A 14,450-nucleotide genomic window follows, 5' to 3' on the forward strand; every position below is an offset into this window, starting at 1 on the left:
TATTTTGGAGAGTTATACTGGAGACTAAACTGTGTTATAGATGCAATGCAAATCTGCAATTCCATAAGTCTCCTGGAAAATGATAAACATAATGATAAACTTCTAAAAAATGTAATAATAATACAAATAAAATCTTAATGTTGAAAAGGGCTTGGCATAATGCAGTTTCCCTCCATATTTGTTCTAATATTCATACAGTCCAATTGTTGAGTTTTGGCCCCACTCAGTGGTGACTATTTGCCAGTGTACACTTCTGGATATTTTGATCAAGACAAAAATATCCCAATATGCCAGAAAAATTGTCATGGCTGACCAGCCGGAAAGTTGAAACTGATAAACAAATTTCACATACTACATACATATATGACTGACAGCTTGATTAAAAAAATAGAAAATAAAAATGTTCATTTCATGACTCAGACTGAAAAGACAGTGTTCTGCAGTTCAATTCAAGGTGAAATGAGTTTATCAGTTTAAATCTCTCTCTCTCTCTCTCTCTCTGAGTGTGTGTGTGTGTGTGTGTGTGTGTGTGTGTGTGTGTGTGTGTGTGTGTATTTTTTTTTCTTGCCCACTTCCACTTGCACTTGCCTACCCTACTTTGTTGGTGTGATTCCTACTGTGGGATTTTCTACTTGCGCGCGATATGTGTCATCTCTCGCGGGAGTTTACGCTGAAGGCAGCGACTGATGCGAGCTGTCATGCAGGCTATTATGCACTCTTGCATAATTGTTCTCCATGTTAGATTCACAGCAGCACTGGGCAGCAACAATAATAATACATGCGCTTTAGAGGAAGAGAGATGGTGATCAAGGGAAAACAACGCCTACGCAGTCTATATCCATTCCAGAGCTTTCTATTCTTCTATCCATAAGATAAGGATGATCTGTAAAGTTTCTCCGAAAGACTGAGTCCAGTCTGGACTAGTGACTTGTTGAGGGGGAGGCCGGGAGCAATCGGATCTTGAGTCAGCAAATATGCAAATTATCATGACTTGTCCCCCTGAAGAAGACTGTCTGTGAGAAGAAGACATGCGTTTACGAGAGCAACTCGTGTTTCTCCGGCGTAAATCCGATAACGTGCGAAGCTGTAGAATCCGTCCCACAGCTGTATTGAGCGCTGCTATTGGATCCACGGCTCGTTTGGGGGGCGGGAGGCGGGTTTCAACCTATTGAATGAAGGGCCGTACGTATGTTGTTGATACTAGAACGACACCCACCCACCACCATCTCAGTCCCGGACATACACGGGCCTACTGTACCTATTTCATGCTTATCATCCTGTATAAACACAACATACGAAAGAGGGAGAGGAGGAGGAGGAGCACCTGACCGGGAGATGTTTGGACTATCTGTCACACAATGACATTGGTTCGAGGCTATAAAGCGGATGTTTTCGCACGTTGACGGGTGGTCCACATTTAACACAGAAGAACAGGAAAGTATAACTACATGCGGTAATAACCACGTTATGATAAAGAGGCTGCCGCTTACTTTTGTTGTTGTTGAAAGATCCAGACGGTTCTTCTGTGCCACAATGACCTAGTTGGGATCTTGATGAAGTTGAGCAGACTTTGGGATTGTGGACAGACTGGACACTAGTGGCCGTGGGGAGGGGAGGGGGAACCTGCCGTGCAGCAAAAATATTTTTAACTGACATTTCCTAAACAAAAAACACATTGGAGTCGGTTGCGTCGGTTTATCTATATCTGATGCAAGAGCGCCCAGAGCCCACAGCAATAATCTATCTACAGGAGCACACACAGCATGGACGACGGTGCAGGAGAAGAGACATCCAGCGGACACCATCAGACTCCCCGGGCGGAGCAGCAGCAGACACTGGCGGCAGATGCGGAGATGGAGGAGCACAAAGGAGGTGCACCATCCCCGGACCCGCCGGTGGTGTCAGATAAGGGCGACGAGACCCTCACTACGCACGGCAAGATCTCGCACGAGGACAGCACCGTGCAGCTGATAGTAGATGACGCGGGGTGTAAGCCACAGACCCCCTCAGGGTCCGACGACTCTCAGGGTACGGGCGCGGGGTTCGTCCCGCCCGACGGGGGGTTTGGCTGGCTGGTGGTTTTCGCAGCGACTTGGTGCAATGGATCGATCTTCGGGATTCAAAACTCTTTCGGCATCCTCCATATGATGCTGGCGAAGGAGCATGCAGATCCCCTCGACGATACAAAGACCTCACAGTTCAAAGTGGGTGAGTATATATGCCCACAGCCACAGGTTATCTGATCACCAGTCACTCATTCATATAGTGTTATAGGGTTTACTTGTAGTAGTTTTATGATTTAAAACTCTTTAAGTATAATAGCCTACAGGTTCATTTTGAGTAGGCTACTATCTATAGAACAGACCTCCATTCAGGCCTGTATACATCATAGATGTAAATGATCAACATGGCACTCATGTGACTTTGGAACAAGTATCCTACATGAGGCTGCTTGCTATATTCATTAACACCATCTGTTGCAAATCAGTTAGTTTGCCACTAAAAGCCCCAGTCGCCAAAAAAATGTATAGTTTCAAAATGTATCGATTTCAAATAAAAATATGATGCTTCACAAGTTATGTGAATAAACATCTCTGAAGAGCCACTGATAGATTCGTTTTCCCATGAATAACTTTAATTAAATATCATATCTGCAATCTGCTCTTCCTTCGTACAGAAAAACATTTGTGATTCATTATGGTTCAAAACATTTGTGATATGAATAAAAGTTGTTGGTATCGACTATTCCAACAACAATAGCTGCGTCTGCCTCATGAAACCTCTTATGGTATTTATGTTTTACTCCTTAAATATATCAATTAGAAATGGCTAAGGATTATTATTGGGCTCCTGCCTATATCTTAAAATATGACTTGCATCTTAAAATAAGCTCTGTATAATAACAGTCATAAACATGCCTCGATTTGATCTCTGTGATTTAATTTGAGTGATTTCATTTCAGTAATTGATTTTCCATGTGCCACATTAAAACTAACAATAAACACATTAAAATTGATTAGCAGCCACAGACTGTTGCTTACATGTAGGTCTACCATGAACAAATTACTGCACCTCAGATTGTTCCATTTTGCTTTCAGTCTTCCGAGCCAGTCTGCTTTTACTGCAGTAGCAAATGTTCACATCTGTTTACTCTTTATTACTTCACTGAGTGCATCAGATGTTGATCAACTGATGTGTCCGGCTATAATAAAAAGAACAAAGAAATAGAAAAAAGAGGAAAAAATGGTGGAAAAATCCACTCGGACACATGGCTCCTTAATTGCTTGTTACTTGCGCCGCGCAAGTAATTTGTCCAGGGCGATGTTTGATGCGTATGCGCCGTGCCAGCGTATGACGTAATGACTACTTGTGCTTGATATGGCAGTGGTGTCAGATTACATACATGTATACATAGGGGCATTACCTTTAATCCTCCCGACACTAAAACATATCGTCATTACGTCACCATCGAAAACCAATTACACCATGGCATTGGGTCCTTTAATCCACATCTTTAATAACGTCATCATTGAGAGCTCTATATACCAGTTATACCCTGACGTCATATGCTGCTACGATACATACGCATCAAACGGGGCGCAAAGTAACCACAGTATACCGCTAGTCAACTTACAAATTACATACATATACATAGAGGCATTTCCTTTAATCCACCCGACACTGATCGACATATACATCACCATCGAAAGCCGTCACGTATGAGTAATGACTACTTGTGCTTGATATGGCAGAGCCCTTAAAACAAGGCTCCAGACCTCCCAAAACAAACTGGTCAGGCACCCCCCGAACCCACCTCACCCCTGCCCACTTTGACAGGCTGGGATGGCTTAGGGTCGACGACAGAGTACAGCATCTTGCAATGGGTCTGGTCCACAAGATTCGATACACCACCAAGATACCCATGTACCTGTCTAAATACTTCCTTAATGTAAACGAAGTCCACACCCACAACACCAGAGGGAGTGCAACAAACCATGTACAACCCAGATTCGGCACAAGCAAGGGACTAAATTATTTTCGCTCCTATGCCACCAAAATGTGGAACGCCCTACCAACAGTCATTAAGACATGTGAATCCCTTGACTCCTTCAAAACCGCTCTCAAAGGGCACCTACGGATGGCTGCAATTCGAAACTGGCCTCTGTAAAATCTGAATCCCCCCCACCGCCCCCCCCCTTTTCCCCTCACTGTATATGTATCTTTTCCCCTTTTGCTTCCTATATGATGAATTCCTGTTCTGTTTTTTAACTACATAGAAGTGTCTATTTGTATGTCTCTAAATGTTTTGATGAATTGAACAATGTGGACCCTGTTGTAAACAAGTGTAATGCTTAATTGGGTCGTCCACTCACAGTTAACAGTCTTTGTATTGAGTTTGTGCTTGAAATGTACTGTAATTCTACAAACTGTTAATAAATATTTCAATCAATTCAATCAATCAATCAAACTGTCAGATTACATACATGTATACATAGGGGCATTACCTTTAATCCTCCCGACACTAAAACATATCGTCATTACGTCACCATCGAAAACCAATTACACCCTGGCATTGTACCAGATAACAGCTTTGGTGTCCACACGTCCTCTCAATAAAAACCGCGGGGTGCTAAAGATGTGGAGAGTGGAGACGTCTTTCTGTTCTTTTTGATCAGAACGGCAATGTTCTGTCCTAATTTCTGATTTAACCAAGCATCTTATTATTATTCAAGTATTTTTATTTAAGTTTTTTGTACAACACCAGTACTCAACATTCATGTATAAAATATAAAATGTAAAAAAAACACAAATTGTACAATAATCAACTATAATTGAAAAAACAAAAAAAAAGAATATAAAACAAGTGGGTATTTAACCAAGCATCTTGTTTGGAATAACAGTAAGACGCCCTGAGGGCGAGAAGCGACCTCGCCGCATGCACGCATCCGCCTGGGTGACGGCAGACGGCTGACTGCTGGGCGAGCGCATGTGCTTTGGAGAAAGAATTCTGTACTGGCCAAATATGGAGTGTGTCTTGAGTGTACATGGTTTGATGAGGTCAGATCAACAGGTCCGAACAGGAGGAGGGGTGGGGAGGGATCAACATGGAATGTCAGAACAGGTCAGCTCCATATATGGAGATCTAAGGATTCGAGTTTTGAGGTCAGATGTAAAGTCGCTGGCCGGCTCCGTATATGGAGATCTAGGTGATGATCCAGTCTTCTCCATGTGGTGGCATGACGTGTCACGAGGCGTGACCATATATGGAGGCGTGATGGCACGAGGGTGTGATGTCATGAAGCGTGCCCATATATGGAGGCGTGATGTGATGTCACAGGGCATGACCATATATGGAGTCGTGGGTGACTGAATGTATTTTATTAGACAAAGGAAAAAAAGAAAACAGCACAAGGTACAGTCAGGCATTTTGGTCCAAAAGTTTTTCCGAAGAAAGACCTTGCTGTCTTGTTTCCATTCGGGTCCCATGCACTCACACATGTAGTCATGACCAAGAATCTAAAACAGAAATTGGTCACCTCCTCTGAGTCCTCTCCCTCTGACCTGCTGACAGGTGAAATTTTAGGCCTGTTTTAAAGGAGGCCAGTGATTTGCTTGTTTTAACCCATTCTGGGCAGGAACCCCTCTTGGTGTTTTAAGCATTATATACTTTAGCTATTGAAAAATAGCAGATCTACAAGCTCATAGCACAGCACTTGGTGCCGCGCTATGAGCTTGTAGATCTGCTATTTTTTGAAAAATCATGAAAATGTGGCACAAATCTTTGAATATATTCTTTCAGAGCGAACGTTTTTAAGTCAAGTCTTTGCTTCTGGGGGGGTCCCTGGAACAACATATTTTCAGATGGGGGTCGGTGGCCAATTACGTAAATTCTTTGTGGTACTTGACATGAAATATTGAGAACCACTGATAAAGAATCATAGGTATTTCAGAAAACTGTTAGGATTCAGAAGGCATTTGTAGAATCGTCCTCAGGTCTAAATGGGGGCAGGGCATTCCACACCTGAATAGCAGTGCTGCGGAAGGTGAATTTACCCATATTTGTTTTGTAAGTGGGTGGCACCAGATCATTGTTTATGCTACCTCTAGTTTTGTGGGTGTCGCTCACTTTCTTTAAGTAATCAGTCAAGCAGTGAGGGCATGGAGGGCATAGCTGCATGTACAATTTTGAATGTCAGACCCATTTTCAATTGTTTGACTCTGTCTTCTACCCAGAGCCAGCCAATGCTATCCAGATGCTCTGTGGGTCATTGGTCCCAGGCCTTTAGAAGTCGAATTAGTTTGTTTTGGGAGATTTGGAGCTTATTCTTCTGTGCCATTGAGAGGCTCCAGCTAAAGTCCTGAGAGCCCTTTTGTTAACAAAAGAGGTTCTGCCCAGGAATCTTGTCCTTTGATTTACTCTTTTGATCGTCCTTGTTGCCATGCTTTCACCTGTCAGCTTATTACCTAGATATGTAACCTCTTCTTTTCTAGAGATTACTATGTTGTCAACCTGGACCTTGTACATTTATCCTACTAAGGGAACGGTTGGACCCGAAAATAATGCATTCCGGCGGCACTCATGTCGTTAATGTATAGCAGAAACAGTAACGGTCCTAGTATGAGGACCTTGAGCCCCGCAGCTGGAGAGCGTCGTAGGTGAACTCGAAGAAAACAAGCACTCCTTTACAACTGTTTTTTTCAGTCGTACTGTAACATAATATAACATTTTAAAACATTTCCCCATGGACCACCTGCAATCATTATGACTCCCCATTAGCTGCCACCGAAGTAGCAGCTACTCTTCCTGGGGTCCATGACAAACAAAACATAATAAACACAATAAAAATAACAAAACACAATAAAAACATGTACAATCTTGCAAAAAATACATTCATAATACAAATACATTCAAGACATTAAAAGTACAGAAAAATAAAAACATTAAACAAGACAACAAGACAACCCTTAAATTACGCCAATTAATTAAAATGAAAATTGGGGTAATCAGGTGTCTTTTAAGGAGCCTCTTAAAACTAGACTTACTGGGTGCTTCCGTGATTATAGTGGGTAATGTGTTCCATAATTGTAATGGCTCTGAACATTACAGATCTGCAAACTGCATTTGTTCAGGGTTTTTCTTGACCATGTGACCACTAGTGGTCCATGGCACTAATCATGCCATGGACCACTGGTTGAGAAAGAGTGCTCTAAAAGGCATGTCTTGTATCTTGTAAGCATCTGAGGGCAATTTTTTTTTCCAACAATGTATTTATTTTCCTTTTTTACACACAAATGACAATACAAACATACAGAAAACAACAATGAACATTACATGACAAACTAATATAAAGAAAGCAAAACAACAATAACCAAAAAACAAAACACCTCCTGAAACACTTCTTGTTTGTCCTTAAGAATGTATGCAATCTTTTCCAAAGGTAAACATATAGATAGACAATTCCCTGAACCACTGTGTAATACTTGGTTTGTCTGGCCTTTTCCAGGTCAATGCTATTATTCTCTTAGCTTGTAAAAGACATATCTATAAACATTTGTTCATTACGCTTTATCTTGTGTCCCTCTGGATATAGACAGAGCAGGAAGAACTTTGGTTATCTGAGGGAAATTTAGTCTACATCAATTACCTGTCTGCCCTGTTTCTTCCCTAGCCTTTTTCAAGCTTGTTAAAGAGTTTACATCCAGGAGGTCCTTGATTCACATTCTTGGAAAAGGACAATCACAGCTTTCATACTCTGAAAGGATTAAACTACTTGAGCCCTTCCTTGCCCCTCTCAGCCACAGAACAAAGAAAGCAATGCAGAAAAAACCATGTACTGTATGTGTAATGTCTTTTAATTGCTGCCAGTATTTCAGTTTGATCGAGGGATGTAGTTTATAGCTTAGCGTTGTATTATTATGTTTTATTTTATTATAATGTTTTTCCTCAGTATACATCTAAAACAATGCCCTAGGGCCTAGTGTAGTGGTGGAGCATATGCCTTTCATGTGGAAGGTTGTGGGTTCGAAGTTGCTTATAATCCTCCAATTAACATCCAAATGACATTCATCCAAATAACATTACAAAATTTAAATAAAATAATTAGTAGATCATGGTAAATTCAGGGGTTGAAAGTTGAGGTACCATTAACACAAAGACCGCCATTACCATTAATCTACGTCAATTAAAGGCAATTAATCAATGTTACGCTTAACGCCATTGGCGTAGATCTACGGCAATTGGGCTTTTATAGTGCTTTTGATTGATCAAGTTATAATGCTACTCACGTTAGCGTCTGGTTGCTATCTGGTGCTGTCAATAACACAGGATCACACGATCATTATCATAGTGCCTATAAACATCCACTTTATCTGTTTCTTCGCCTGTATCTCCTATTCCTTGTCCCAGATGGCATTTTTGGTCAAAAACAAGGTTTATTCCATGGCCCAGAGCAGACTCTGTATTGCGTTCCATTAGACTCCATTAGACCAGATGGTAAACAAGGAAGAGATCTTGCATCGTCACACACCATCATCACTTCTCTGGTAATTTGGCTCTTCAAAATTAGAGCTGAACAGGGAAAATGCTGGCGTGAATTATGTCACAATTTATTAATAAATGCTAGTGGTTTAAGTGTGTTAAGAACCTATATAAGGAACATTTTCCAAATTTTCATTATGCTTTAAGCAGCATGTGACGTGTGCAACTAATGGTTTTTCATGATTCTGAACCCATTCCAGGCATTAGTTTTGCACGAAAAACACTCCTTGAGCTAAATTAGGCCATAGCCACTTGCCCAAATGTGATGACCTGGCCGTTTTTAGCCCAATGAGTGTTTTTCATGCAAAACTAATGCTTGCAATGGATTCAGAATCATGGAAACCCCCTAGTTTGACATGTCACATGCTACTTAAAGCATTGTCAGTCACTGAGCCTTAGATTATTGGCGCACACAGTTGCTGCGTCTCAGTGCTCTCGTATCTGGCGTATGATAGCTGATGCATGGGTATTCTAAAAACAGTGACTAGATGAACGTCATCTCCAACCGTGACTAGTCAATTAACAGTTTGAAATGTAACATCTTGAATAATCAGTGCTTTTGTGTGCAGAGACATCCCTACGAGTATTGATCTGTGATTGAGCACACTGACAGGCATGCCGTTGACTGTGGCACAGCGAATAATGCCCAAAAGTAGTTATGTGAGAGAGGTGGAAGAAAGGGATTGGCAAATTGAATGCTGAATTTAATTTGTAACCTGAAATAGGCTGTCCACCAGCAGCATGAGAAAGACAAATGGCATGTGACTAGTTGACTTATAGCTCCCAACGTCTGTGGCTCTGGGCACGGGCACACCGGTAGAAAAATGTAGCCTGTATATTGTATAAGATATGTGCAGTGCTCAAAAGCTTTCAGATAACAGTCTGGTATCCAAAACAGAAAAACACCACACAGCATGTTCGGTAATCGGTAGTGGTTGGTTAACTGTCAGTTGACACTCTAATATTACATTTTTCATGAACCGTTACCATAATTTCAGCCAACCATAATACACACTGTGGTACGCGACAAACATCTAGTATTTACTATTTACAATGGCAGACATTGTAGTTACATAAGAGGCTTCAAAATGAATGATTCCTATATTGGACAGTGGACACATTGTTGTCTCCACCAGGCCGAAGGCATGGGGAGAGAGTATGTTTTGCACTCTGTCCGTGTGTGAGTCTGTCTGTGTCCGTCCGTCCGTCTGTTACCAGCCCCATTTTCCAGGACGGCCTGTTATAGCGCCACCAGGAGGCCGACTTTTGTAAAAGACATTTCTTGATATTACTCCTCCAGATTCTGTCCAAAAATCCACCAAATCGTTACACAGTATACTATATCTATAGTCATGTGTTCAAGACGGATCTGTCAGATATTTCATATTCCATCCTAATTGGCTAACATTGGCTTTCAAAGTTTGCAGGATTATGTGTGTGTGTGTGTGTGTCCATCCGTCTGTTATCAGCTAATCTCCGGCACCGTTAACCCGGTCGATGCCAAAGTTTGCACACACACTCCCTGGATGCCAAATATGAACCTCTGCCCTCTGCCTCTTTGCAAATTTTCCAGAATGGCCTGTTATAGCGCCACCAGGAGGCCGACTTCTTTCTTTATTTTTTTAAGATATTCTTTTGCGGCTTACACCTTTTATTGGTTTTTTGAAGGGACAGACAGTAGGCTGACAGGAAACGGGAGAGAGATGGGGGAAGACATGCAGTAAAGGCCATGTCGGGCTCGGGAGTCGAACCCGCGGCACACTGCGACTGGATTACCAGTCGGGTGCCCAGACGGTTACGCCACCGCCTGGGCAGGAGGCCGACTTTTGTAAAACAAATTATTTTATATTACTCCTCCAGATTGCAGCATGCAATTTATGTGAAATCTTTCACAGACTTTTCTACTAGGCTGAGGAATATATCCCACCCTTTTCACATTGGCCTTTTGGATTTTTTGCACACATTTTGGAACAAAATGCCTCAAATCATCCAATTGCCATCCAAGGCGTCAGAAGAAATGGCACCCTGTGTGTGTGTGTGTGTGTGTGTGTGTGTGTGTGTGTGTGTGTGTGTGTGTGTGTGTGTGTGTGTGTGTGTGTGTGTTCACGCAAGAGAGAGAGACTGCAATGTAATGTTCATCTAGGGGCAGAAAATGTATAGGCTAGATGCAAAGTGCTGAGTGAAAAACCACTGAAAGCAATGCAACACAGACACTAAGCTACATTCTTACATTTCATCTATGCCCAAAATAGATAGGCCTACGTGCCACTTAATATAGCATACTGTACATTATAAGCATCTATTTTCTGTTTGTAAACCAATACCTTCTGTTGCTGGATAGTGTAGCCATGCGCTTTCCCACATTTCAACAGACATCAAGGGCAGCTATAAATCTGCGGTTGGCAGATCATTGAGAATTGTGGCATATTTGGCATTCCTGAGGGCAGCGAAATGGGTCTGTGTTAGATCAGGGGGTCTTTGTCTACCTTGAGTTTCTACACCTCTACATTTAAGTAAGCAGGTACAATCACAGATAGACAGTAGATACTGTACACACACACACACACACACACACACACACACACACACACACACACACACACACACACACACAAACACAGTTGGTACATGCATGCTAGGACCCTTTCAGATCTCACTTTGAAGACACTTAGTTGAAATGTTTGCAATTTGAAATTAAAGCATTTAAGACAATCTAGTACTCCAGTTTTGTCATTTGGTTTCAGTGCTCAAGAAGTGGCCAAAACATAGTCAATGCCTTTCAAACTGCTTAAAAACAATAACATATTGAACAAAATACACAACACAGAATACAGTAATTATAATACAATTGTTGGGATGTCATTTTTGATCGATGCAGTCAAAAACAGTTCACACATCAATGTTTGTCTAATTAGTCTAATGGGAGAACATTATTTCCAAATGAGATGCTTGTAAGTGCAAGCCAAGAAGAGTAGCTGCACATGGCAGCATGGCAACGTCTGCTTCTTGTTTTTCTCTCTGTAAATGTGTTAAGTGTGTTTTCCAGCTGTCATTTTCCATGTGTGATAATAGCAATCATTACATGGTGATGGTGATTGTTGAGTCAGCCCGAAAGAGGTGGATTCAACCTCTGAATGGAGCCAGGGGCAGGTTTACTTTTGCTCGGAGACGCAGGCCGCTCAACGACTTCAACTTTGCACACAAACGTATCTACACACACCAATACATCATATTTATACAAGTACACATGGACTCATTCCACAATGTCCATGTGCAGGCAGGTGCTGCATGTACCAAACAGACCAGAAACACGCCTCAAATAGCGGATTAGAGATTGATGATGCTCTCACTGGCATAGGATGTTCCTTCCCTATACCGTCTGTCTGTCTGTCTGTCTGTCTGTCTGTCTGTCTGTCTGTCTGTCTGTCTGTCTGTCTGTCTGTCTGTCTGTCTGTCTGTCTGTCTGTCTGTCTGTGTCTCTCTTGCTCTCTGTCTCTCCCTCCTTTCCCTCACTGTCAAAAACTCAGAATGCCTCTCTCACCAGCCTTACATCCCAGAAAGAAAGCGAAGCTTGCTACACATCTCTTTGCTGTTTGTCTGCTGTCTGTTTCCCAAACGCTCTTTGTCTTTTGTTCTGAAGTGTTGAGACCTAATCCTCTGTAATGAGTGCACTCCATTAAAATGCTTGGCTTGAGAGAGGAAAGAAAGAGGCAAAATACAAAGAGAAGTGGAGCGGAGGATGGAGGAATGAGACACTGTCTGTTTTTCCCAACTCGGTTGGACCACAGATGTGTGTTCTATTGACGTCCATTTTCCAACCAATGGAGCAAGCTAATCATAATACTGTGCCCCTGGAGCAGTGTCTTGCTTAGGGATACTTCGACATATAGAATCAATGAGGAAGCAAGAGGATTGAATTGACAACCTTCTGATGGCCTCTTTCTACCCACTCAGCTACGGCTGCTGGTTTCAGTGGGCAATGCGCAAAATGGCTCATATATCTTAATATATATGATGTCACCTCTTGTGATTCATCCGTCTTGAGGCAATAGTGCTTTTACCACTTTAGCATTAGGATTCTCATTCTACTGTAGAAGTCTAAACATTGATTTGCGCTGCCTCTAGTTGTAGAATTCCTCAGCGAAAAAACAAAGAGCCAAGGGAAATTTTTTGTCTTAAATAAAAAAACATTTGATAACAAAAAAAAAACAAAGGGCTTTCCTGGAAGGTTGGCCAAGGCCAACCTTCCAGGAAAGCCCTTTGTTTTTTTTGTGTGTTTTTTGTGTGGAGGTTAGGTTAGAAGAGCCAAGGGACATTTTTTGTCTTAAATAAAAAACATTTGATAACAAAAAACAAAAGAAGAGCCAAGGGACTCTGGCATGAATGAACGCCTCAGGCTGAGAGTGTCAAGGGTTCCACGACCTCAATGTGCTGCCTGTCCCCTTTTGCTTCCCCACAGATGGTTACACATTTCTGCTCATGCAGAATGTTTTCTCCCTCTATTCATCGCATTCTCTATACTCCACAGACAAAAGAAGAAGGGTTGAAAGTTAAAACTTGGCCAGTTCAGACTATTCAGACACTATTCGAGCCCCCCCCCCCCAGTGCCCCACCCCCCCACCCCTCCCTCAGATTTGATTTGAACCTGGGCTAGCTCTGCAAGGACTGAGCCTTAATGGTATCATTGGTATGTGCCCCTGGCCTGTACAGTTGACCATGACAACCTTCTTCACCTTTACATAGTAGGTTTTGTGATTAACTCTGTGGTTTTATATTGGAAATAAAACCTTGGTTACCTAAATCTTGTGCTAAATTAGGGTTTTGTTTTTAGTGGCCTGCCATTAGATAGTGAATATGTGACTCATAGATATATTTTTGAGGAGCGCTAGGCTAGCCCCTCCAATGTATGGCATTACGTCATATGGCATTCAAGTCTATGGGCTTGTTTAGAGCACTTATGATGTAAATCGAATGGCAGCCAAGTCTATGGACTTTAAATATTTGTTTAGGGCAGCACTCGGCAAGTTAAACAAACATTGACGATGTGAGACGTTGTGTGGCCACTATAAATACAGTGGGCGCCCCTCACGAGTGATTTGAATGTCACTCTGGACTAGCCATGAGCTAAAGGCTTGACCCAGAATTGTTGACTGATACAGGCATGTACTGGAGGGCAGAAAGAACTGAAGCTCATGTGATTTACATTGCAGAACTCTCCAGCTATTTGTTTACATGCGGAAACATGATACGTTACGTCACGAAACTCACTGACCCAACAGAGAAAATGTTACAGCACCTAAATGGACCACAGCGTTGACATACACATGACATACTGTATATAGACTTTTTGAACAAGACATATTTGTGGTATATTTTAGTAATTTGGTAGAACTAAACAAAAAAACAATGTTTCTGGTTGTTTCATTTACAGCAGGAAAGAATAGATTAAATGATTATTAGAAGCTAAGATATAGATACATATCTACAAATTGGGGTTGATCAAATTAAAATAGTTACGGTAAGTTAACATTTGTGCTTCTGCTGCAAGTCTGCATTCTGTTAATATCATGTCATGGTTGCAACCACTGTAAAGAAGGGAAAGGTCTGCACACTAATACTGTGTCTTATCTCCCAGTAGAAAATGTATTTAGGTTGACAGGCAAGTACATTTACTCAAGTACTGTACTTAAGTACAATTTTGCAGTATTGATACTTTTACTTAAGTCAAAACTTTGAGTACGTTTTCCACCACTGCTGGGAGCCAAGACACAGGTTGCAGACCTGCGGTCCAGCTACTGTACATGTTTTATTGGGATGTGCGTGCTTCTTATTGGACTCTATTTGCAACCACTGTAATCAGACAGACTGGTTGAGAACATACAGTACATACTGTACACATGTGCTGAATATA

The 14,450-nt window shown here is 41.8% G+C and overlaps 1 protein-coding gene across 1 annotated transcript in view; it reads left to right on the forward strand.

Moving 5' to 3' along the window:
• Positions 1 to 1,189: 1,189 nt before the first annotated feature.
• Positions 1,190 to 14,450, forward strand: part of slc16a2 (solute carrier family 16 member 2) — a 31,467-nt gene continuing 18,206 nt past the window's right edge. Inside the window, exon 1 of the mRNA XM_080774612.1 lies at positions 1,190 to 2,208. Within this exon, the coding sequence (XP_080630738.1) occupies positions 1,764 to 2,208 (445 nt within the window). The 5' untranslated portion in view covers positions 1,190 to 1,763. The remainder of the gene's footprint in view (positions 2,209 to 14,450) is intronic.

Source organism: Protomyctophum bolini (assembly GCF_963924005.1).
Source record: "Protomyctophum bolini genome assembly, chromosome: 10".
Taxonomy (NCBI): Eukaryota; Metazoa; Chordata; class Actinopteri; order Myctophiformes; family Myctophidae; genus Protomyctophum; species Protomyctophum bolini.